We start from the raw sequence: 24,706 nt of genomic DNA on the forward strand, positions 1-24,706 counted from the left end.
AGGTAATAATTCCTGATTGGCATAGAATTTCATGATAAAGACATTAATCACAGCATTGCTTGTAATAAACTTAGAATCAGCCTTAATCTCTGATAATTATGTGGCTCCTTTGTCCATGGAGATTCTCCAGGAAAGAATACTGGAGTGGGTTGCCATGCCTTTCTCCAGGGGATCTTCCAGACCCAGGGATCAAACCCAGGTCTCCCGCATTGCAAGCAGATTCTTTACCGTCTGAGCCACCAGAGAAGCCCTATGTAATATGTATAATCATTCAAAGGAAATCATAAAGATGCTCACATTATGTTTAAGGAAGAAAAAAGATTATGAAATAAAATGTATTCAAGGATTTCATTAAGATATATCTATCTGTATGTTTGCATGCATGTATGTGGGTGTATGTGTGTATGCATGTAGGTACACATGTGTGTGTGTATGTTAATAACTAAGCGTGACCAGTGCAGGGGTTATGGGCACTCCTTTTCCTGTGCCTGCACCACTCCTGCAGGCTCTGTCCCAGCACCAGCCCTTCCTCTCTCCTCTGTCTACTCCGAGTCTTCCTTGGAAAGAACTCCAGTGACTGGTTGAATGCCCACGGCACCCTCTCTCAAGGAATACTGCGTGCGTGTTCAGTTGTTCAGTCATGTCCAACTCTGCGACCCCATGGACTGTAGCCCACCAGGCACCTCTGTCCACAGGATTTCCCAGGCAAGAATACTAGAGTGGTTGCCATTTCCTACTCCAGGGGATCTTCCTGACCCATGTATTGAACCTGTGTTTCCTGCAATGCAGGCAGACTCTTTACCGCTGAGCCATGTGGGTCCTTCAAGAATTTGTAGGCACGTATAAAAAAGAATGAGGCAGCCCTCTATGAAGAACCTGCCACACCAGTGGGAAAAAAAAAGAGCTGCAAAATACAGTGCAGAATTAAACCTTTTGTAAAACAGACAAATAAAAATCCACAGGGAATCCTCTCATGCATTCGTTTACCTTATATAAACTCCATGACACGTGCTCAGAAAACAAATCTATAGCCTTACCGCCATCTGAGATTTAAATCCAGGCAGGTGGCTTCTAGAGGTGTTGTCCACATGGTAGACACTACCCACACGTGGCCATTTAGATTTAAATTAATTAAAATGAAATGAAATTCAAAAGTCAGTGCCTCCATAGCCATGTCCACATGCCAAGTGCTCCCCAGACACATATGGCTATCAGACTGGACAGCGCAGATATAGCACGTGTCTGTCCCTGTGGCAAGTCTGACAAGACAGAACTGTCTCTTGGATGCTCTAAAGGTCTACAGCATCACCTGAAGGGCTGGTGCTGCCTGGACCGAGAGAGGAGCTCCCTGCAGATTCACAGAGGAGTGACTGATTCCCGACGCCTGGAGAGTTCCGCCTGGGCTCTGAGTCATGGGGTCCCAGACTCCCACCTACACCGACTTGAGTCACCTCTGTGCCATGTCCCTGCCACTGCAGCACCGGCCACTCCTGAACTAAACACATGTGCTGTGATATCGCAGCCTGACCGCAGGGCAATGACAGGAGACCTCAAGAAGGGCCCACGTCCCCACTCCCTCACCTGCCATGAGCCCCACACCCCAGGGAACAAGAAGACAGGTCTCATGCCACAGTGACCAGCATCTGATGACTTGGTACGCTTCAGCCAGGGTCCTCAGCCCCTCAACTGCTGCAAGCCGGGGCCAGGGTAGAGACACCCCCTCACTCTTCCCTGCCCTTTAATGCAGGTGCCAAAGCTGTGACTCGGCTTCTGCCCCTGCCCCTCTGCTCTCTGGCCGCACACTCACAGCGTCCTCAGGCCATCCAGGCCCCGGAACATGCCGCTCCGGATGGACTCCAGTTGGTTGGCGGTCAGGTGCAGCTCGCTCACTGAGGCTGCACCCTCAAAGGCCCCGTCTTCAATCTCCGACACCTTGTTGTTGCTCAGATTGCTGGGAGAGGATTGTGGAGTTTAGGACCCCCTTCCCTGCACGCAGCCCCCATGCACAGAGCCCTGACCCCCACAAGATCTAAGGATTTCCCTTCCCCATCCTGCCCAGCCTCCTGACTGCACCTTCCCGCCAATGGGTAACTCACATTTTCTTCAGATGGGTGAGTTTTTTAAACATCCCGGTGGCCTCCAGGATGGAAATCTCATTGTTGTTTAATCGTCTGTAAGAGACAATGAAGGGAACTTATACATCCATAAAGGACAGACATTAAGGTATCTTCCAAACTGAGATTATTTGGGACTCAAACAAAGGGGACCCCTGGAAGGATGTCTCTGGCTGGGCGAATTGATCCTATTTCAAAGGAAGTTTGAACCAAGTGCTGGGGGGTAAACAGGGGAAATTTTAACATGAAAAATGCCATGAAATGTACACATGTAAATAACAGGCATGTGTAGGTGTCCACACACATGCATATACATGTGAACAGATCTTTTTTTTTAGAAAGAAGAACAGTAAAAGAATGGCTTAGGCTACAACTTGGGCTAATGGAATCAGGTCCCCACAAAGAAAGCAAAAGCATGACTGAGAGAAGCTGCCCTGGTTCAGGCTGGTGACCTGCTCTGGGGGCCAGAGACTGCCCTGGGGCGGAGGGGAAGTGTGTAGGACTGGGAGTCAGGGCACAGGGGCCACTCCCTGCCGGAGCCAGCAGCTGGCATGCTCCTGGGGTGGGGTCTCCAGTGGTCCCCAAAATAGCTGCAGCATAGGAAAACCCAGAGAAGACCCAGGAGGGTCAGTGGGAGCTGGGGGGCAGGTGAGGGTGTGGGGCAGCTGGAGACCCTCACAGCTCGGCCGTGGTCTGGGGTATGCGCTCAGGGATCTTGGTGAGCTTCAGGCTGGAGCACTCCACCATGCTGGCCTCGCAGCGGCACTTGTGGGGACAGACCACGTCGCTATTGCACTCGCTATTCAGCCGGTAATCCTCTGTGCCTGTAGTAAGAGGGCGGAGACCAAGGGCAGAGGGGCTGCTAGCAGCCCTGGCCTGCCCGCCCCAGCCCCCTGCCCACCCACTGGCACCTTCTCACCCAGGCTGGCCTTGGTGCCCCCTCCTACCTGGAATGAAGTACTGCTCTTTGGCTGGAGAGAGAAGGAGAAACACTACGATGCTGGGATCGTCCAGGACATGCAGGAAAGCCCAGATCCCCGCCCTGCTGCCCAGCAGAAGCCACCCCAGGAACCAGGCTAGGGTCGCAAATCAAGGCCCTGGACCCCACCCACCCAGTTCCTATGTGCAGTCTTACTGCTGAGCACCGATGTTCCTTGCCCAGACCAATGGGAGTGGGGATGGTACCGCCCCCAAGTAAACCTCTCTCAGGGGGCACCAAAACCATGGTAATGTTCACAGGTGTGGATGGGCTCAGAGGCTGACCCCTGCCACCCCAGGGCCTGGAGGAGGCAACCATCTCTCTGAGGAGGGTTCCCAGGCCTCTCGGGTGTCTTGTAAGTCTTGAAAGAGCACCGTCCTGGGAGTAGAGCAACCTAGGTTCTTGCTGATCCTCCCTGGGGGATCTGGAGCCAGCTCCACCACTTCCCCAGGCCTCAAAAGACAAGGACTGGGAACCAGTAGATCCAAGTCTATAATGTGGGTCCTACACCCTCCAGCATGGGTCCAGAGTGATCCAGGCACCCTTGTTGGAACCACCCAGAAAACACCTCAGGGTCCCTGAGCAGCCTGAAGGCGGGTGGGCGGCTACCTGAGCACCGGAACTTCTTGCTTTTGATCTGGCCGATGCGCTTGTTGGCGAGGCGTCGGGGGCTGGCACAGCGGGCACCACTGGTCTCGATGGGGTTGGAGCGTAGGAAGTCTGCCAGCCACTTGAGGTTACAGTCACAGATGAAGGGGTTCTGGGCCAGATGCCTGTCCAGGGGGGGCAGATTGGGGATGAAAGACAAAGCTGTTCACTTGTGCTGGTGGCCACCGGGATGGGGCCTTGCTGGCTGGTCGTGGGGCCCACCTGGCCCCGACGGAGACGTGCACTTCCTGGGGATACCGCCTGGGGGCGCCCACCCTCTGCCAGAGCCTCACAGTGGGGACAGACCTCCATCCCCTTGGACCTTCCAGCTGTCCCTTCAAGCTTCACTCTGTCCCCTCTCCTTCTACTCACGTGTCCCTCCCTCTGTCCTGTGACAGACAGGAGTGGAAGCAGGAGTAACCTAGAGACCAGCCAGGGTACCCCTGTCCTTCCAAGAGCGAGATGATGGAATGGGCATCAGAACCCAAGACGGTGAGCGTCCAGGGGCCTTTGGACCCCCGGTGCTAAGCGTCCTGGACTGCCCCCTCCCTGTGGCCCCAGGCGGCAGCAGCGTCTCCCCCGCAGCCTCGGTCAGGAGGGGGTGGTGGCCGGGGTGGCAAGGCTGCGGGTTGGGAGGTCTCCAAGTGCCTGCTGCAGGTCCCTCAGCTTTCAGTGGAATCTCCATTCCCACCCCAGGCCATGGGGCTGCCTCCCCTTGACTGTTTTACAAGACGTCTCTTGACACAGGAAACTCAGAAAGCATTGCTGAGTAGCTGCTTACGGGGGAGCCACTCATATCTTCTCACTGGCTCCCTGCGTTACCAGCAGGATACATGTGGGGAGGGGGCAGCTGACAGGTGACAGCAGCTAAGGGCACACGGGTCACTGTAAGTGGCCACAGGGGGGCCTTTCCCATTGGCCCTAGCCACTCTGCAGGGCTTCCCTGCTGGCTCAGAGGGTAAAGAATCCACCTGCAATGCGGGAGACCTGGGTTTGATCCCTGTGTGGGAAGATCCCCTGGAGGAGGACATGGCAACCCACTTCAGTATTTTTGCCTGGAGAATCCCCATGGACAGAGGAGCCTGGCTGGCTCTAGCCCATGGTGTTACAAAGAGTCGGACATGACTGAGCGACTAAGCAGCATCCTGCGGGCTCAGATCAGCCACTTCTGAACCTCCCAGCAGCCGGTCTGCCCACCTGTGTCGGGGCCAGTGCAGCAGTGCATGCCCTGCTATCTACACCGAGACAGCCAGGGGGAAGGAATCCAGCACCTGTCCTGGCTCCTGTACCCAAGAGCCAGTGCTTCTGCAGTGACCAGCCCAGAGGATGTGCCATGCCGCGGCCACTCTCCCTCCACTAATGCCATCAGTCCCAGTTATCTACATATTGGTCCCTTCTGGGGTGCAGAGCTCTCCAAGCAGAGAGACGAGCCCTTGCCTAGAGTCTGCACCCAGCTCAGCTCGGACCTTGGCCACTCTCTCTCCATCCACCCCTTCCTGGACTCTACCTTCTGGTCACTGGTCAGGATGCCTGGGGACAGCCTTCCCTGCCAGGCTGTCCCTCCACTCCTCTTTGCAGTGCCCACCCCCCTTTCCTACCTGAGTCTCAGCTCCTGCCAGCTCCACCAGATGCGCCAGACCCCTCCCACCCCTTCTGCCGTCTGCTGGATAAGTTTGTTTCCTGATTTGAACTGCCAGTTTATGCAGGGAAGATGTGTTTGCTGACTCCCCAGGGCAGAATTTGTAGTCAATCTGAAATACACTAGGATTCGGGGGTTACTCTGGGATTGTTCCTGCTGCCCGTCACATCTGTCTGTGCCTTAGTACCCAGCCTCTACCTGAAAGAATTGCTTGCCTCTATCACAATCTTGGCAGAAAATGCTGTTTAAAATCAACTAAAAACAAAACAAAACAAAAAACAAACAAAAAAAAATCAACTAAATTATGTTATTCAGGCACGAATTAAAAATGTCCAAGGGGTGCAGAGTAGAACACATACTTTTTTAAAGACAGGCTATTTGTGTCAAAAGCAGCCTATAAAAATCCAAACACCCACCAAGGGAAGTGTCTTCTGTATAAAGCTAAGTATTTGACATAAAGTTGAATTTTTAGCAGGTGTAAAGAGAGGGCAACTGGGGAAAGAAAATGCTCAAGAGGATAAAAGTACGTTTGGGAAAAACAATCTTGTTAAGGCACACCCAGGAATAGGTTGCACAAGCTGCCCAACAGTTCTTTTCATGGACATTTCTGCAAGTAGAAGATAGAGGGGAAAACCGATTCCTGGTCTCTTTCTTGGATTATGCATTAAGATGTCACAACTAAAAATCTCTGGGGCAGACACTCAATATCATTAGTCAAATTAAACCCACAATGAACTACCATTTCACACCTACTCGGACAGCTATAATCATAAAGAAAATCAACACCAAGTGTGGGCAAGGATGTAGAGAAATGGGAACCTTCATAACATTGCTGGTGGAAATGTAAAATATGTATAGCCACTTTGTAAAACAGTGGCAGTTTCTTCAAAAGTTAAAAATAAATTTCCCACGTCATCCAGAAATTCCAAGAGAAATGAAACCCTCTGTCCTCACAAAGATGTGTGAGCAAATATTCACAGCAGCATTGTTCATAAAGGCCCCAAAGTGGAAATGATCCAGATGTCCATCAACTGGGAAGGAAAAACAGAATGTGCATAAATGGAAAATTATTTGGCAGTAAAAAGGAACAAGTACTGATACATGCTTAGAATATGAAGGAACCTCAAAAACATTATGCTAAGCAAAAGAATTCAATCACAAAAGATGATATATCATATGAGTCCATTTTTGTGAACTATCCAGAAAAGGCAAATCTATGAGACAGAAATTAGATTAGTGATTGCCTGGGGATGGGCTGGAAATAGGAATTGATTGCAAATGGGCACAAGGGATTTTGGGGGGTAATGGAAATGTTCTAAAATTGAATTGTAGTGATAGTTGAACAACTGTAAATTTACTATAAAATCATTGGATTGTACACCCAGAACAGGTGAATTTTATGGTATGTAAGTTATGCCTCATCCAAGCTTTAAAAAAAAATTTTTTTTTAATCTCTTGGGGCAAGTAAAACTACAAAATCAATACTGTGACACAGGGCCCTCAGCCACAGATATCAGAGCTATCGACAAATCAAGCAAGATTTGTTTAAATCTGTTTGGTTCTGACATAAGACTCAGCCAAGGGTTTAACTATCCAAGGCTATCTGATTGTACCTTGGGTTTGCATTTCTTTCACTCTTGTTCTGAACTGTACTTCAGTTTTTAATATGTAATCGTTGTTCATGGAAGTTCAGTTTTGTTTTACAGCCTTTAATAATGAGACGGTAAAGAATCTGCTTGCAATGCAGGAGATGCGGGTTCGATCCCTGGGTTGGGAAGATCCTCTGGAGGACAGAATGGCTACCCGCTCCAGTATTCTTGCCTAGAGAATTCCATGGACAGAGGAGGCTGGGGGCTACAGTCCTTGGGGTCACAAAGAGTCAGACATGATGGAGAGACTAACACACACATTCTCAGGGAAGAAGCACAATTTGGGGGCAAGCTACCTAATTTCTCAGTGCTGGTGAAGAGATACCCAAAGACAAATGCCTGCTCTGCTAGATGTTAGGTGACCTCAGGTCGGTCTATCTCTGCCTCAGTTTCTTAGAAGTAAGGCAGGGAGGACAGTACCTACTCCATAGGTTATTGTGTTAAGATAATACAAAGAATAGTGGCCAGGGGTGATTAATAAACAGTGACTAATTATCAGTAATGCTATCAATATTAATACTACTACCACCTCTACCTATGGGAAACCTTCCTCTTCTAACACCCTGCTCCAACTCTGTGCCCTACTGTCGCCTTCATGGCAGTGGCCAAGATCTCAGGTATGGTGCCCAGGAGGGCAGAAGTGCTCTTGAAATCCAGCCAGGTAAATGGACACAAACAGAATCCACTCCCCATGAGCACAATCTATTTGATGAAAGCCTTCCACCTTGAAAGTGAGGCAGCACTTCACAGGAGATCCTCAGCCCCATTCCCCATCTGCAAGCCTTTCCTGCTTGTGTGTCCCCAGCCCTGAAATCTCCTACTGCATTGGTCTCGGATGTTCTGCCAGCTTTGTAAAATAACCCATCTTGCCCATGTCTCTCTGTGACCTCTAATTTCACTTGCTTGGCAAGATTTCCTCATGGTGTTCCTTCCCTCTCCCTGCCTATACATAAGTTAATTAGCAGGAATGGGCTGCAGGCGGGTGCCTGGGCTCTAATGAGTTTGTCTTCGTGGCTGACATCCCTGCTGACATGCAGGGTCCCCAGGGAGCAGGAGCTGTGCCTTCTACTTGATCTATTTCCCAGCCCCCGTGCGGATCTTAGCTGTTGAAGAGCACTGCCCAGTGGGTAAACAGTGGTGGGGGTGACAGTGACAACAAGGGCCCTGGTAATATTAATAAATGCCTATCAGGCACACATCAAGGAACCATGGGTCAGCATGTCAAGTCAAGCTGCAGGCTCACAACTAAAGATGTGGAATGTAGTGCTTGAATCTAACCAAATCGTAGAAGTTTCCCTGTATAGAAGCTAAAAGATAAGGACTTCTTGTAAAGGCATAACTGCACCAGCATTATCAAATGGAGAATGTTAAAATTACCATATCACCACTTCAGGACCCCTAATAAAGGAGTGGGTCTAGGCACTGAAATCAGCGGCAGTGTTTACTAAAAAAGAAAGAAAATCAAATATCGTGAGCCTCCTGATGAAAGTACACAATACTATGAGGTCATCTTGCCAGAAAAAGAAAAAACGCCTGAGCCTGATGCAAGTTCCTAGAAGAAAATTTCTATTTACAGGACATAGAACAGAGGAACACGTGAAACTATACCACAGGGGATGAAGTCAGCAAATCCAGACTGTGGGGAACTCTACAAATCCAGAAAAGCAGTGTCTTCAAAAAATAAAAGTGCAAGGGAAAATGAGATGGAGAGGATAGCTACAGGTTAAAAACAATTTAAGTGGTACACCAACAAATATCAGTCAATTATATCACATAGACCTTATTCATTTATTATGAGGGAGAGGACTTTAAAATGCTCTTTATTTAAAATTTTATTTTTATATAGTTCTTAAATGTTACTTTCCACGTACAGTTACTACAAAGTATTGGCTATATTCCCTGTGTTGGCATCCTTAGTTTGTACCTCCCTCTCCCCTTCCCCGTGCTTCCCCTCCCCTCTTCCCCCACTGGTAACCATGTTTGATCTCTGTGTCTGTGAGCCTGCTTCTTGTTCATTATAACCACTAATGTGTCGTATTCTTTAGTTTCCACATGTAAGTGATATCATACAACATTTGTCTCTGTCTGACTTATCACTTGGCATAATGCCCTTTAAGTCCACCTGTGTTGCTGCAAAGAGTAAAATTTCACTCTTTTTTGTGGCTGAGTAGTATTCCACTGTATGTTTAGATCATGTCTTCTTTAGCCATCGATGTATTCTTAGACACTTCGGTTGCTCCATATCTTGGCTGTTATAAATAGTGCTACTATGAACATTGGGTTGTAATGTATTGCATTAGTGTTTTTGGTTCTTTTGGATATATACCCAGAGTCGAACTGCTGAGTTATATGGTAGTTCTATTTTTAGCTTTTTGAGACACCTCCATACTGTTCTCCACCACGAACATACCAATTTACCTTTCCACCAACGGGGCATGCAGAGGCCTTATTTACATCCTGACTCAAACAAATTATTTTTAAAATTGTATGATATGTAGGAGACATTTGGAAATTTGAACATTAAATTAGATAGTTGATGATTTTAAAGAACTGTTGTATTTTTAGATATAACAAGAGTGTTGTGTGTTTTTAGAGTTCTTGCTTTTTATAAATATGTATGAATTCTGTGTTGATGATAAATGATGTCTGGGAGACATGAAAGGAGGCACATAGAGATGAAGCAAGATTGACTGGCTGTGAGTTAAAGCTGGCAGACAAGCACTGAGAGGTCTGCTGTGCTCCTTTTAAATGCTTTTAATTTTCTATAATAAAAGACTAAAGCAAACTCCTCGGATTACTGCTCTCTAATTTTAATTTATAATTATCACTGCTGCCACTGTCTTTCACTTAAGACATGATCAATTGCAAGATGCACTAATATTAATATTTTACGTATCATCAAGAAAGAACAAAATGCTGCCAATTAAATAAGCCATCAAGTATAACATGCAATCCAGTTCCACAGCTATTACTGTGGAGACAATGCATGTCTTAGGATCAACGGGTAGTAATAATAATAAAAATTGTAGCCAGCGTTTAAGAAGCATTTGCAGTAAGCTAAGCTCTTTACAAACATCTCTTTTAATCTCATAACAACCCTGTGAAGATGAAGTTCTCATTTTATGAATGAGTAAACTGAGCCCCAGAGAAGCTAACTAATTTGCTTAGGGCCACACAGCCAAGAGCCATAGCTGGAATTTGAATCCAGGGTTGTCTAAGCCAGAATCTGACTCCACTAGACACCTGCCTATACCTAGAGGCGGTTATCTTCCCGAGGTCCACCTGCTGGGGTGTGGGAGGGGCAAGAGCGCACTCACAGGGTCTGGATGGCCCGCAGGGAGGTGAAGGTGCCCTTAGCGAGACTCTGGATCTTGTTGTCATACAGCGAGAGCAGTGAGAGGTTCTGCAGATCCTGGAAGGCGTCGAGCCGGATGCAGTTGATCTTGTTGGCATTCAGGAGCCTGTGGGCAGAGCCAGGCAGGTGGTGAGAGAAGTGGGCGCATCACGTCTCAGGCTCCTTCCTAGGCACCGACCACGTGTTACGTCAGGAAGGAGTCCACAGGATCAGGCACAGGGGATCTGCTCTCTGGATGTCCGCTCCATGCAGAGGAGCTGAGAACTCCGGCTGCCTTCTCTGTGCACAGGGACCATTTAGCCCACATGGGTCTCTCTTTCAAGGGACTGCTAGAGGTGCCTGCCCCGTGGGATTCTGGGACAGCCATGAGCAACAGTGGCCAGGCCACCTCCCAATTTGGGGGATCCTCTGCCTCCCCTTCTGCTGGGTTTCCCAGGCAGCTGAGAGGGAGTGTCTGACTTGTGTGCTTCTCGGGTCCTGGGAGAGAAGCTTGCCTGAACGCTCAGGTTCAAAGAGCCTGGCCTGGGCCTGGGTGTCCCCCGCAGAAGACAACTCCATCCCCAGCTGCAGTGAGCATTCAGGAACAAAGGCTGCATCTCATGGACCTCTCCACTCAGGCATCCTGCAATCAGCTCTGAATCCACCTCTCTGGCCCCTCACAGCCCTGCCAGGTCTGCCATCCCCCAAGCTCCTTGCCTCCAGTGAGTCCCACACCCCAAAGAGGCTGAAGGGCCAGGCTAAGAGGCTGGAGGAATACTGCCCCCCTCTATGGGTCCCACCCAAGGTCACTGGCATTCAGGTCCTTACAGGAGCTGTAGGGTGAACAGGCCTCCAAACACGCCCCGGGGGAGGTCTGTGATCTTGTTCCCATAGAGGACCCTGGAAAGAAGGCAGTGGAAAGGGAGAGTTAGAGGACTGCCCCGCACAGCTCTCCAAGCCCTGCCCACACGATGGTACCATCCCCAAGCCTTTCACACTGCTGGTCCCACCGGTGTAGGCTTGTTCTAACAGCAGCCAGTAGATGGCAGTAAAGTGCACTGGGACGGGGTCATGGTCCCCAATTAGCGCAAAGGTAACCTATAGGCTAGAGGCAGTCATGACCCCCACCACTTCGAGAGCACCCCCTCACTCACTCTCTGCCCTCAAGCACGGATCCCATGGAAGCCTGCAAAAGGGCCCTTCCGGGGAAGCTCATGGGGAATTAACCTGCTTAGGGATCCGAAAGGAGATTGTTCAGAGAGAAGAAAATCCCAAGGGCAGGAAAAATCATCTTTTCAAAGAATTACAGGCAAAAACTGGGATCCCAGACAGCACATATGGTATAAGCTCCAGCAGGTCAAGCGACACTTTCCAGCTCAGATAAAACATTATCACAAGAAGGAAATAGACCAAAGTGTCAGCTGGACTTTGATCTGGTGGCAGGATTGCAAGCGGGTTGTTTTATGCTTTAGAATTTACAAAATTTCCTTCATGGAACATGAAATATACATATAATCAGAAAAAAATGCAAATGTTCAAAAAAGACATGCAGGCAGGAATGGGGTCAGACAGACGTTGGAAGTGTCATGGAGACCTGGAGTGGGGGTTGTATTTCGCTCCAATTTCACAAGCTGCACCTCACCCCCACCCCTCCAGCCACTCCTGGAAACACTCCATCTGAGTAAAAACAGTGTGCTCTCTCTTTGAGATCTCTCTTGGAGGAGGGCACAGTGGGAGCTAAGTAGGTTCCAGGCTAGCCCAAGCAGACAGCTTCACTATGGTTTGGGTGCAGGAAACAAAGTGGACAGTAGCTTGAATCTCAGCCAGCCAGCACCAGGAGGACTCTGAGACATGATCTGATCTGGAAAGATCCCTCCAACTGCTGTGTGGGGAGTGGAATGGGTGGGAGTTGAGGCAGGGAGACCAGGTCAGGGCCTGCAAGGAGGACATTATCAAAGGGGTCTTTTTGCATGACCTCAGCATGAAAGTTCCTATATGGTGAGGAGGCGTGATAGGAACCCACTTGGATGGGTTAATGTCATGTTCCAATTTAGGAGATTTATTCACTTTTCTGAAAAAGACTCTGCATTTTAGCGGCCATCTTCAGGATCTGATCTCCTCGGCCAGTGATAGTGACCCATCACTAGGCTGTCAAGGACAGCTGTGCAGGTTGCGCACTGCACAACTTTCTGCGATTCACAGTGGCCCCACCCACTACCTTGAATTCTATTCCAAGAGAAGAGGGTGCACGTGGAAGGCACTGAGCTGACAGCCTCCTGTAGTACCCTGGAGGGAGTTCCATTCTGTTCCACTTCCCAGGCCCCAAATCAATGCCAAGCATGTGTCCAGTGCTGCCAAGGAACTCATCCCCACTCATTTCCAAGAGTGATGAATAGCCTCCATCAACAGGGAGCTTGCTTCACTATAGGGTACCCTGAGTTCACTCGCTGGAGACAATGCACCATGGGACCTCAGAGAGTGAGAGGCTTGGTGAATCTGGGAGTGCAAGCAAGAGTTCTTGGAAAAAGAGAGATGAAGCAACATTTCCTAGACTAATTTTCGATGCCACACAGTGTTTTGTAGATTGATGGGTCCCCAATAAACTGTTGAGGGAAGGGAAATACTGGACAGGGTTAGGGAGCAGGTAGGCAGGAAACACGGTCTTCACCATCATCCACCACAGCCTAAGATCAGAGCATGTCTGAGACAAAAGTTATAAGCTGTGGCAGATTTCACAACTAGAGCTGTTGGTTGCTGCCATTCCCTAACCCAGGGAATGCTTAGGAGAACAGAGTACTGGGTCTCTGTGTGGAGGCAGGGCCAACACGAAGGCTGGACTGAGCCAGATGACTGCCACAGAGAATGCTGGGAAAATCCCCACTGCTAAAGCAAGAGCGTCACTGTGGCCAGGGGCAGCAGCTCCGCCTAGCTTTGCCATGCACTCAGCCCTTGATTCCCTCCTCCCCCTCCCAGCTGCAGAGGGTCCACAAAGAGGAAGGGAAAGCTGAGCACAACAACCCTGGGCACTGCAGCCAGAGGGAGACCCACTGAGGCTGGGTGGGTGGCGACATGTTCCTTCTCTCACACCCACCAGAGGTGCCCTGGGGCGATGCCACGGACCACTGCAGAGACTTGGCACTGCTACTCACAGTGAGTTCAGGGACCGGAGGCCCTGGAAGGCATCAGGCGCAATCTCCGAGATCTGGTTGTTGCTCAAGTCTCTGCAAGGTGAGCAGAGGAGAGAGAGTGGCTGAATCCCTCAATGGCCCCTGAGCCCTGCCTGCCCCCTGCCTCCCAGATACCATAGGAGGGCAGAGGTTTCTTTGAAATCAGGAAAGAGAAGGGCCAGTTCTCCTATCCATCCAAAGACTATGCACAGGGGGGCAACCCAGCTATCCCCTACACACACCCCTCACAGCCTCAATTGCTCCTATTGGTGCCCAAGCTGAAATGGGAAGATGACAGTCAGTTCTGGTCATGTGCCAGACTCGGACTCAGCATCCTCTTTAGGCCTCATGACAACCCTTCAAGGAGGTGGCCCCACCACCATCCCCACGTCACAGATGAGCCTGGGAGGAAAGCCAGGTGATGGCTTGGCCCTAGGCATAGCCATGGGAGGCAGAGTCAGCACCTTTCCCAGGGCACTGGCATGCTTGGTCCGGGCTCTGCCCCATGCTGACCCCCAGGAAACAGCAGAAGGCACTCACATCCTCCGCAGCTTTCTGTAGGGAGAGAAGGCCCCTGGGGGGATGGACTTGATCCCGTTGAGCTCCAGGCGGCTGCAGAAAGAACACAGAAGAAGGTCAAGGGCAGGTCGCTCCACCCCATCAGTCCTTGCTCCCATCCTCATCTGGAGTAGGAGAGCCATCACAGGCAGAGAAAAGGAACTGGTTTTGAGTGCCATTATCCCAAGCTGGCATGACTGAACGGGGCTCATGTATGATGTTAATACTAAGAAACCAATTCTGGCAGACTGGCCCAGCCGGGCTGGACAGATGGACCACAGAGGGACACCCCTCCCCAACCTTCCAGAGTGCCAGCCTTGGGCAGAGAGCTCAGCCCAACTGAGGCAAAGTGTAGAGGGGCCGTGGGGTAGGGCCCGCTCTGGCTCCTCCCTGGACCATCAGAGCCTGGCCGGCCCTGCCTGTACTCACATCTCTGTCATGGTCTCGGGCAGGTTGGCAGGGATGGCGGTCAGGCCTTTGCCACGACAGTCCACAATGCCGTTGCTGCAGGCGCACATGGCCGGACAGGAGCCGGAGGAGAGGGTGCAGGAGGGTACGCGCCCCGCCTCCCCCTGGCCTGCGGAAACAGCGTCCGATGTTTGCTGAACTTGAATCTGAACCTAACTGTGCTGCACGAAAATGTGAATTGCACACTAAGAAATCCTAGCCTCAGTTCTGAAGCTCTGGGTTCTAGTCCAAGTCACTGGACACTTCTGGCTTGAATATAAGAAGGACTGTATTTATCCCGTGCATACGCTGTGCCACATGTTGTGATAAGGGTTGTGCATGTAACATCTCATTGACTCCTACTGCACAAAGCATGATATCATTGTGGCCACTTTCCAGGTGAGAAAATGGAGTCCTTGATATTAATCTGTGGAAGTGACACCACTAATGAGAGGTGCATTCAGGGTGAAGCCCAGTGTCTGATGAAGGGCCCATGTCTTTTAATACTGATGTATCACTTATACCAAGTGTACCGTCTTAAGTGTAGAGCTGATCCAATTCCCACATATGGATACAGTCACAGGATCATCCCCTCAACATGGAATATTTCTATCACTTAAGAAGTTTCCCTCATGCTCCTTCCCCGAGGTAGCCAGTGTTCTGAGATCTCTCACCAAAGATTTGTTCTGCTTGGCTGTGGACCTGAGCGAAACCAGACTGTAGGCTGTCTTACATCTGGTTTCTTTTCACTCAAGGTAAAATTTTTGAGATTGGCCCATTGTATTGTATGAGTACACAGTTTTTTCGTTTTCATTGCTGAGTCATAGTCTATTGTATGACTCTGTCATCACTGGCTAATTCAATCTCTTGCTGGTGGACATGCGGGTGATCTCCAACTTTGGAATATCATGACGGAAACTGCTTGGCTATTCTCAGTCCTGTGTTTTGCCTAACACACGCACACCCCCAGCCCGGAGCTGTAGGGTCGTGTCTCACACACACGGCAGCCCTGAGTACAGGGGCACCAGCGCTGAGGAGGAGGAGACAGCCACCCCACCCCATCCCCAGCTTCATGCTGAGGAGAGGAAGCCAACCTCTGTGTGACTGGTGGGCTTGGGTCCACAGGCTCGGGAGGAATGGGCAGCATCTGATCCTCTGTCATGAATCTGTGAGCTGGTCACTTACTCAGCGAACATTCCCTGAGCATCTATCTCTGTGTCAAGTGTGAGCAAAGTGCTAAGAAATGACCAGAGAATACGGCACATGTGCCCATGTGCTCATGGACCTTGCAACCAGTCCATGGGAAGTCCCATCTGGGGCTCTGCAGGGTGAGTACCAGGCGGGGGCGGCAAGGCAGGGACGGTGTACCCAGCAGGGGACCAGCCTGCCAGAAGGCCAAGCGGGAGGCACCTGCTCCCGGGAAGGGCGGAGATGAGCCCACTGGGATGGAAGAGTGGGGAAGCCACTAGGTAGTGGAGGCAGAGATGACCCGGCCCAGCCTTGACGAGCTGGAGGCCAGCTTGGACTCTACCAGGAGCACCGGAGGCCAGGTGAGGACGAAGCAACAGCAACCAGTCTAGATTTGTCAGTCCCTTTAGATTTTTCTGGCTGCAGTGTGGAGACTGGAAGGACCAGACAGGAGGTAGGGTGACCGGAAAGGAGGCCCTCACAGGGTCCCAGGTGGAGGATGGAGGTACAGGCTCTGGAGTCTGTCTCGCCTCAAACCAAGGCTGCTGCTGCTGCTGCTAAGTCGCTTCAGTCGTGTCCGACTCTGTGTGACCCCATAGACGGCAGCCCACCAGGCTCCCCCGTCCCTGGGATTCTCCAGGCAAGAACACTGGAGTGGGTTGCCATTTCCTTCTCCAATTCATGAAAGTGACAACTGAAAGTGAAGTCACTCAATCATGTCCTACTCTTAGCGACCCCATGGACTGCAGCCCACCAGGTGCCTCCGTCCATAGGATTTTCCAGGCAAGAGTACTAGAGTGGGGTGCCATTGCCTTCTCTGGAACCAAGGCTAGAAGGCCCAATTCAATGACTTTTCAAGGTAGCCCAGTGAGGGAAGGGAGAGGTGGGAATAGGAGGGGGCAAGGAGTGGAGGAAGTGAGGGGTGGGAGTTGAGGGGCTGGAGGGGAGGGGAGGGAGGAATGGGCTGGCAGCATTAGGTAGAAGCAAAAGGGCGGCATTGAGTAGAAGGGACGGGGCAGAGGGACAACGGGTAGGCAACAGGAAAGAACTGAGGGTAGGGGACCAGAGGGGAAATGCAGTGGAGGCAAGAGGTGATGCGTAGAGACAAAGGCAATGTGAGAGAGCAGGAGGTAAGGGCTGAGGCAGGAGGCGGAGGTGATTGAGGACAGGAGGCAACGAGTCTGGACAGGAGAGAGCGGGTGAGCGTAGGAGATGGTGTGTGGTCCAAGAGGCATCCACGGATGAGGACAGGGGTCTTGGTGGCCCAGATGTGAATGCGTGGTGACAGGAGGCCACGGGCAGGAGGATGTGGGCAGGATGGGCAGGCGATGGGGATCCGAGAGCCGCGGCAGGGCCGGCACCCACCTGAGCAGCTGAACTCACTCTTCTGGACCTCGGCCACGTTGAGGCCACGCAGGCCAGCAGGGCCCGAGCACTGGGTGAAGAGCCCGACGGTTGGCCGTTGCCTCAGCCACTGGGAGAGCCAGGCCAGGCGGCAGTCACAGAACAGGTGGTTGGAGTGCAGGCGGCTGCAGGGGATGGGCGGGGACAGGGAGGCTCACAACCCACCTGGGCCCCCAGCCCCTGGAAGCACTGGGGCGGAGCCCCTCCGCTCAGCAGGGTAGGGGGTCGAGCCCCTGGCACTCCACTCGTCACGCGCTCACTGAGCTCACAGACACCCTCCCCTCGAATCACTTAACTCACCTTCAGACACAAAAACAAATTATCTGCTGTCCAAGGGAAACATCAAACACAAAAGGCATTCACCGTCCTTCCCTTCTAGATCACTCCCCCTCCCCCAGCCCCACCCAGCCCCCGCCCTGGGGTGACCTCTGGGGTCGCAGAGGAGGCCGAGCTCTCCCCACCCCACCCCGAGCCCCAAGACCTTCCCAACTGGGCGCTGTGCTCTCGGCGCCTCGGGCTGACTCACAAGGTCCGCAGCTTGGGCATGTGGTTGAAGCTGGACACCGGGATGGTGGTGATGTTGTTGTTGTTCAGGGTCCTGAGTGGGGGGAACCAAGGTCACTTAGCATCCAGCAGGAAGCTGTGCAGGAAGCGGGGGGACCTGGCTTCTCTCTCACAGGGCACCCACAGTCCACCCGAGAGGGCCCAGCTGGGCTGGACCCGGGGGCTATGCCAGAGAGCCACCCTCAGGGGGAAACCCTGAGCTGGGACAATGACGAAGAGACAGCTGTGCCATAGACTCTGAGGCTGGTAGGACAGGGGACGGGGTGCCAGGAGGGGAGGTTGGGTGCAGGCTCTGGCTGGCTTGGAAGAAAGCGTGGGGCTCTCGCAGACAGAGCGAGGAAGAGGGGGCACTCCAGCCTCGTGTGTTAGAAACTCCGGAGAGACACAGCCACTCACGCTGGGGCTTCATCACAAGCAGTTTAAGCCCGGGTCATGCTGCCACAGGCAGGATCCCATGAGCACGAGACCTTCTGTCCTCGGGCAGCAAGTCCTGGACCCAGAGCCCACCTCCCAGGTTCCCTCGCCTTTCGTGCAGCTGCTGGGTCCCTGAGGCCTGGGTCAGCTTGGCTCTCTTGCCTTCGCCTCCCTTCCTAGGCTTTACTTACAGCACCTCCAAGCCCCGCAGAGCCCGGAAAGCTCCTTCCTCAATGCAGCCAATCTGGTTCTTATCCAGCTGTCTGTGAAGCAAAGGAACACGGTAGAGAGGATGGCACGTTACCTATAGCAGGGATGACCCAGCATTCCACCCAGCGCTCCACTAGTTCCAAACACAGAGGCCTGACCCCAATCATTTGTCCAGTATACACACAGTGATCCAATTGGTAATCGTTAATAAAAAGCTTAAAGTCTTTCTTATTTTTAAAACAGTAAGTATAAGCAAGAGTTATATTATATTCCTCTGCCCAACCTTGCACATCTCCTGGGGAGCAGGTACCCCTCCACTTTACAGACCACCTAGAGGGTGCTGGAAGCTGTAAAATGAGAGTCTACCATAGGAGCCGCGCAGCCAGAGCTGGCAAACAGATTTCAGCCTGAGGGCCAAATGAGACCGACTCGAGGAAGCTACCCGGAGTGCTGCTTCCAGGATACACTGAAGCTGTGACTGGGCTCCTTGTGGAAGAATGCAGTGACCGATTACCAATGTCTACTACAGGAACGGGGAGTAGGAGAAAGGTGATAAGCATGCCAGGCATTTGCCATCACTACGGCAGTCAGACCTGGGGTGGGCTGGAATATAAGCTTGGACTAGAATAAATATGAATAATAGAAATAAACCATTACATTTACACAGCATTCAACAGAGTGTATTCACTTCCAGATCTCATTTCAAACTCAGAGCAAGCTTGTGACATAAATATGATGCCCCCGTTTTGCAGAACAACATATAGAGGCTCGGTGAAATTAACTGACTAGCAACAGCTTATACAATTTGGACCTGCCAAGAAAAAGGAAACAGTCAAACCCAGCTCTCCCCACCCACTGAAGGGCAAGGGCATGGAGACTGTTCATTTCAATGGAACAAGAATCCCACCGTTGATGACACTCCTTTCAACTGGGTCCCCCAAGGCTGCTGAAATGCTTTCTCCCACCCCAGATTGTTCCAGAAGGCCATGCTGGCAAGAGCCATCTCAGAGCCCAGACTGACTCCCTGGTTGCCTGGACCACAGGGCTCGGGAAGACCCATCAGGATGCTGCGAGGGGTCGCCCTGCAGCCCCAAGCCCCCTTCCCTCTCAGGCCTATACTCACAAATTTTTGAGATCTGTAGCTCCACGGAAAGCCTTTCTGGGGATGGCCTGGATGGTGTTCTCACTTAGGTCCCTGTGAGAACAAAGCCAGAGGGAGAAAAAAATAATCAGAAACTTTTCTCCAGAGCACTCTGAAGAGCCAGGGAGGTCAAGCGAGCCAGACGGTACCCGGACCAGACAGAGCTGCATCCTGGCACCTGGGGCAGTGCTCAGCACACAAAGATCACTGGCAAACATTTGTCAAGTGAATGAATGAACGAGTCGGAGCTCAGGCCCCCACCACTGCCCCTTCTCTGGGCAGAGGTTTTGCAGCTGGAGGGTGCAGCCTGGGGCAGTGGTCAGAGATCGGCTCCACCAGCCCCCAACGCTTTACGCCAGATCCGCGGGGGTCAGCTTGGCCCCGAGGCCTCCTCCAGGGCTGCAAAGGAAAGAGCAGGGGCCTCTTGACAGAGCCCCCGGCTGCCCCAGATCTGTAGCGAGTCTTCTCAAAGCTCACTGTGTGTTTTACTGAGCAGGAACTGAGGTGCCAGAAGAAGGCACAGCTGGATCCCAGATTACCCAGCAGTAGGGAGCCCACCTCGGTCATGAACTCCAGGCTGGAGCTGACTCCAGGTGCTGTGGTCTCAGGGTCGGCCAGGGCCAGGGCTGCTGCTCAGCCTGGGCCCACCCTGGGGACTAAGCATGCCCACCTAGGGAACACAGGATTGCATCCTAGCCCTGAGGCGTGGAGGGCAGGGACCACCCAGGACTTCATCACCTCCCCGTTATTAACATCCTGAAGTGAGGGAGGAGGCACAGCGGGGACTTTGCAAACCAGCCTCCCCTCCCTGGCAAGACTTGGCCTCAGGTTCCTGTCCACTTGCCTCTCCTCCCTCTCTCAGTCCTCACTGCAGCCATTCACCCCATGAGCCTCAGGGTTTATCTTGAGCCCCGAGAACACAGCACACAGGGCTCCCCATTGGGAATTCCCTAAGCTGTGGGAACCACTCCCCTTAGCCTGAGTTTTTCTGGCTGAGACAATGAAACAGAAGCGCCAAAGCAGAGTGCACGGGGCCCTGACCTTGGAAAGACTGGTTCAAATCCCATCTCCCCACTTCCTGGCTTTGCATCTGTGGGTCTACTCTTTTTCCTCCTGAGCCCTAGTTTCCTTGTGTGCAAAGTGGGGGAACAGCTGCCCCTAAAACTTTGCCCCCCAGACAGGGTGTGAGCCGACATCTCTGAGCTCCCTTCTCTCCAAACCCCAGCTCCTCCTGTCCCCCAACTGCCTAACCCACCCCAAGCACCTGTGGTCTCAAAGGGCTTTGTCACCATCACACCCCATGTCCCTGTTCAATCTCTCCTTGAAAGAAGGCCTGCAACACAGACTCTCCTCTTTCTCCTCCATAACTACATTTCAGCTGTGTCTGGCTTCATCTAACCTGCCTGTCTCTGTCCCAGCTAGCAATTCACCCTTCAGCCAAGTCTGGCAGGGAACTCTGGGCTGAACTCCCCACTGTTATTCCATTTAATCCTCACTACAGCCCTGCAAGGAAGGTTTTTTAATTTGTATTGATCAGTGTATTGATTTAGGCCAACCTTGTTCCAGAAAGGCTTGCAGGTGACTTATAGGGATTTATAAAACAGCAAGAGTGCAGAAGTAAAAAGTAGGGCAAAGAGAAGACAAATCAATGCACCGAGCATGCAACATCACATGACCCATATAGCTGCCGGGTCTGGGACTGAGGGTGGGTGCGAAGCTTTCTGAGAGCCCATGTGTAAAGGGAAAACTGGTCAGTTAATTGCATCCTCGATACATGTATAAACTCAAAAGAACCTATTTCTCAGGAGTAATAGCTGTTTTGGGCACTAAGATGCGACAAGAATTTCTCCAGGGGTCTTTGTAAAAAATGACTGAGTGTCCTAATCAATAATGTTAGATCCATATAATAAATGGGTTTCATGTGTGTTTCTTAGAGTAGCATTGCATCAAAGTATGACTCGGGCAGAGCAGTTCTGTAAGGATGCGCACCAGGAGCTAAGTGGGGACAGGAGGGACAGGAACAGTCTGTCAAAGGCAGGAGGCATGAGCCTGGTTTGATCCGGGAACAGCTGGGAGCAGGAGGGGGTGGGTGGAGGGTGTTGAAAGGAAAGAGCCTTGCCAAGCAGAGGAGGTGACAGTTGCACCAGAGAGGGGTGTGATCTGATGGCCTTTTAGACATGGCTCTGGGGCACCAAAGCTTATAGAGAAAAGATGCTGCCCCCAGTGGCTATCAAGTGCCACTTAACGAGGTGAGGGTGTGGGTATGGTGTTCATGCTATTAAAGAGTAAAGGAAACTGAATTTGAGACCCTGGAAGAGGCTAACGTCTAGACCACAGGGAAACAGCCGAGGCTTGGAGAGTTGAGGACACGCAGGGTGCTGACAGCAGAGACCCCAAACTCTACCATGGAAGGATCTAAACGCAGCTCCTGCTTCTGCCCGAGGGCCCCGGAAGCTACACAGCTGAGAGCTTCAGTTTCCCTATTTGTAGTATGAGAGTTAAACTATCTACCCCACAGGGCCTTGAAGAAGATTAAGAGAGTTCACGTATTTACGCTTCTGTTAGAGTCCCTCCATTTGGCAGTTTTTAAGAAATGCTGGCTTTGTCCCAACCCTTTGCTAAGATTCTGTTGTTTCCAATTTTCTCACTAGTCACTAGGGGGCGCCAGAAGCCATCCCTGGACTTGGATGCCTGCTCAGCCATTTGGCAAACCCAAAACTCTTTTCCTTTTTTGCCCCAGCTGATCCCCTATCTGGTCAACAACTACCTTGTCTTTCCCAAGCCTCTGTGAAATAAAGCTCCTCATCTACATTTTCACCACGTTGGCACGCAAACTCCAAAGGTCCCACCTACGACTTTCCTCGTCGTGTTTCCCCAGGTCCAGAGCCTCCTTGTTCTCCCTGAAACGTGGTCGTTGTCGCTCCCATTCTCCTCTCTTGGTGCCCTTATCAGAGACCCTGAAGTGAGGTGCACGCATGGCCCTGGGCGTGTCGGGGCAGGATGCTGTATACTGAGACGGGCCATCCTGGAAGAGGGGGTGCTCTGCAGCTGGGAGGACAAACCAGAACCCGGAGCGGCTGGGGTTCCGATCCTGGCCACAGGAGGCCCAGCGCACACAGCCACGGAGCAGACAGCGGCTCAGAAGGCGGCCCAGGCCGGACAGCAAGAGTCAGATTACCAGAGCAAGGACGCAGCAACCAGACCAGGGACCGGTCTACAGGTAAGAATGAGGTCCTAGATCTCTGACAAGCTCCCAGGAAGCACACACTCAGAGGCCAAGGCGTAGAGGTCACTGGCTGAGAGCCACAGCTGAGTGTCGCCACGGTGACTCGAGGTCAAGGAGCCCTGTCTCACTCACTTAAATCATGTTGTCTTGGGTGAGCCACTTAACCTCTCTGGCCTCGGTTTTCTCATCTGCAAAATGGGGGTAAGAAGTGGCACCTAGCTTGTAGGATCTGATGTGACAGGCACTGGGTGCTCTGTCACAGGCACTGAGGCTGCCGTCCCCTCAGATCGCTTCTGCCACAGGACCTCTGCCCTTCCTTTCCCTCTGCCAAAACTATTCTCCCTCCACTCTCCCCCTAGTAACTCTTATTCATCCTTCACGTCTCAGTCTACAGACATCTCCCTTCATAGCTCCCTCTGCTACAGGTTCCCAAGGCCCCTGAGATATTCCTTCTCAGCACAAATCCAGGCTTATAATGAAATATTTGTGTAATGAATGTAATAAAATATTGATTTTTGGTTTTTTTGATTTAGCCTCCAATCTCTGGCTCCAGACCGTTGTATCCCTCCCTAGACATAGTACACTGCAGGCGCTCAATAACATTTAGCTGAATAAAGTGGTTCCCTCCGTGAGTCTCTTGCAGCAATCCCTCTGCATTTTCCTGACTAAACAAGGAGTTAGGACAGGCCTTGGGGCTGAGAGGGGAAAGCAGGGACCTGGGGCAGGACGGCTGGTTCTGTATCAACCTTGTGGGACCAAACCTCTTCCCGGATACAGGGTATGGTTGTCCCCTCTCTGCCTGACACCCAGCTACGGAGAGGTCTGGGGTGGGGGAGTTGTGCTGGAGAAGCACCTGTGGCCACTGGGGTTAGAATCAACCTGCCCTGTCCCACATCTGTGGTGACAGAACTCTGGTCACCACCCTCCGTGGCTCTGAGGTGATCCCAGCTGCATAAGCAGAGGGGTTGAGGAATCTCTGAGGAAGGTGACTGAGTGACTCTTGTGGGACCCAGAGGAGGAGGGGAAGCTGGATCCCTGGAGTCCATGGAGGGGGTGGGTCTCGAACTCAGGATGCAAGCATCCCCTGCCTGAACCCCACCCCCCAAGATGAGGGGCACTGAGAGGCAGGCTGTGGCTAATAGCACCTTCCCGGAGTCTGGGACACCCCAGTGAGCCCAGCTGGGTCCCTTCTCTTCAGGGAGGCCCACACCGTGGCTCAGGCACCCCAGGGAGCCGGGCTGGGCCCCTCCTCCTGAAGAGAAGGGGGCAGCAGACCCACACCCTGGCTCAGGTACCCTCCCAGAAACCCTCACTCCTACCGCTCTCCTCCTGCCAATCCCTCCAGCCTCCGCCAGGGCTGGGGAGGCGGGGGCTGGGAAGCCAAGGTTGAGACCCCATGTTCTCACTGCTAATCCCCCTTCACGCTCTAACTAGATTGGGTCCTGCCGGCAGCCTGGCCTCTGAGGAAATCAAAGCCAGACTTGGCCTGGGTTCCTGCCTGTCCCCCCGACGGCCCCACTGCAGAGCCCGAGGCCTGCTCGGTCTGCCTGTCAAGATGCGTGGAGTCTCTGGGAAAACTGGCCTGTCCTCTCGTCTGACTGGTTACCCTGAGCTCACCCAATATGGAGCCCGGAGGAAACCAGGGCAGCCTGACTGCTCCAAGCCACCTAGCACGGGGCTCCTTTATCAGGTTCAGGACCTCAGCCTTGGAGCAGACGAAGGTGACCGAGCACCTACCCACTAAGGGACCTCACGCCAGTGTCCTAACCCCTGGAGCCTCTGTCTTCTCCTCCATAAAGTGGGAATAATCACGGGGCCATGGGGCGTAACTGAGGCTGTGTGTGTGTGGTACTCTTGATTGAGGCTGGCAGTCGACTGGCACTGCTAATTGTCTTTACGGGCCTTGGGGCTGGAGGTGTGGGGAGAGTCAGGGTTGAAAATTCTAGGACTTGGAATCGGGGAGCAGGGTTGAGGCTGGAGGCTGGCTCTGCCACCAGCCTGCCGCGTGACCTCAGGCATGACCT

At 52.1% G+C, this 24,706-nt stretch overlaps 1 protein-coding gene across 1 annotated transcript in view; it reads right to left on the reverse strand.

Annotated features, from left to right (window-relative positions):
• Positions 1-24,706, reverse strand: part of SLIT1 (slit guidance ligand 1) — a 163,912-nt gene that overhangs the window by 38,201 nt on the left and 101,005 nt on the right. The window contains exons 5-18 of the mRNA XM_065920057.1: positions 19,439-19,510; positions 18,297-18,368; positions 17,654-17,725; positions 17,089-17,252; positions 14,518-14,665; positions 14,071-14,142; positions 13,513-13,584; positions 11,192-11,263; positions 10,347-10,490; positions 3,703-3,866; positions 3,062-3,085; positions 2,794-2,938; positions 2,097-2,171; positions 1,808-1,951 (exon numbers count right to left, since the gene is read on the reverse strand). Coding sequence (XP_065776129.1) covers positions 1,808-1,951; positions 2,097-2,171; positions 2,794-2,938; positions 3,062-3,085; positions 3,703-3,866; positions 10,347-10,490; positions 11,192-11,263; positions 13,513-13,584; positions 14,071-14,142; positions 14,518-14,665; positions 17,089-17,252; positions 17,654-17,725; positions 18,297-18,368; positions 19,439-19,510 — 1,440 coding nt within the window. The remainder of the gene's footprint in view (positions 1-1,807; positions 1,952-2,096; positions 2,172-2,793; positions 2,939-3,061; positions 3,086-3,702; positions 3,867-10,346; positions 10,491-11,191; positions 11,264-13,512; positions 13,585-14,070; positions 14,143-14,517; positions 14,666-17,088; positions 17,253-17,653; positions 17,726-18,296; positions 18,369-19,438; positions 19,511-24,706) is intronic.

Source organism: Muntiacus reevesi, chromosome 2, assembly GCF_963930625.1.
Source record: "Muntiacus reevesi chromosome 2, mMunRee1.1, whole genome shotgun sequence".
Taxonomy (NCBI): domain Eukaryota; kingdom Metazoa; phylum Chordata; class Mammalia; order Artiodactyla; family Cervidae; genus Muntiacus; species Muntiacus reevesi.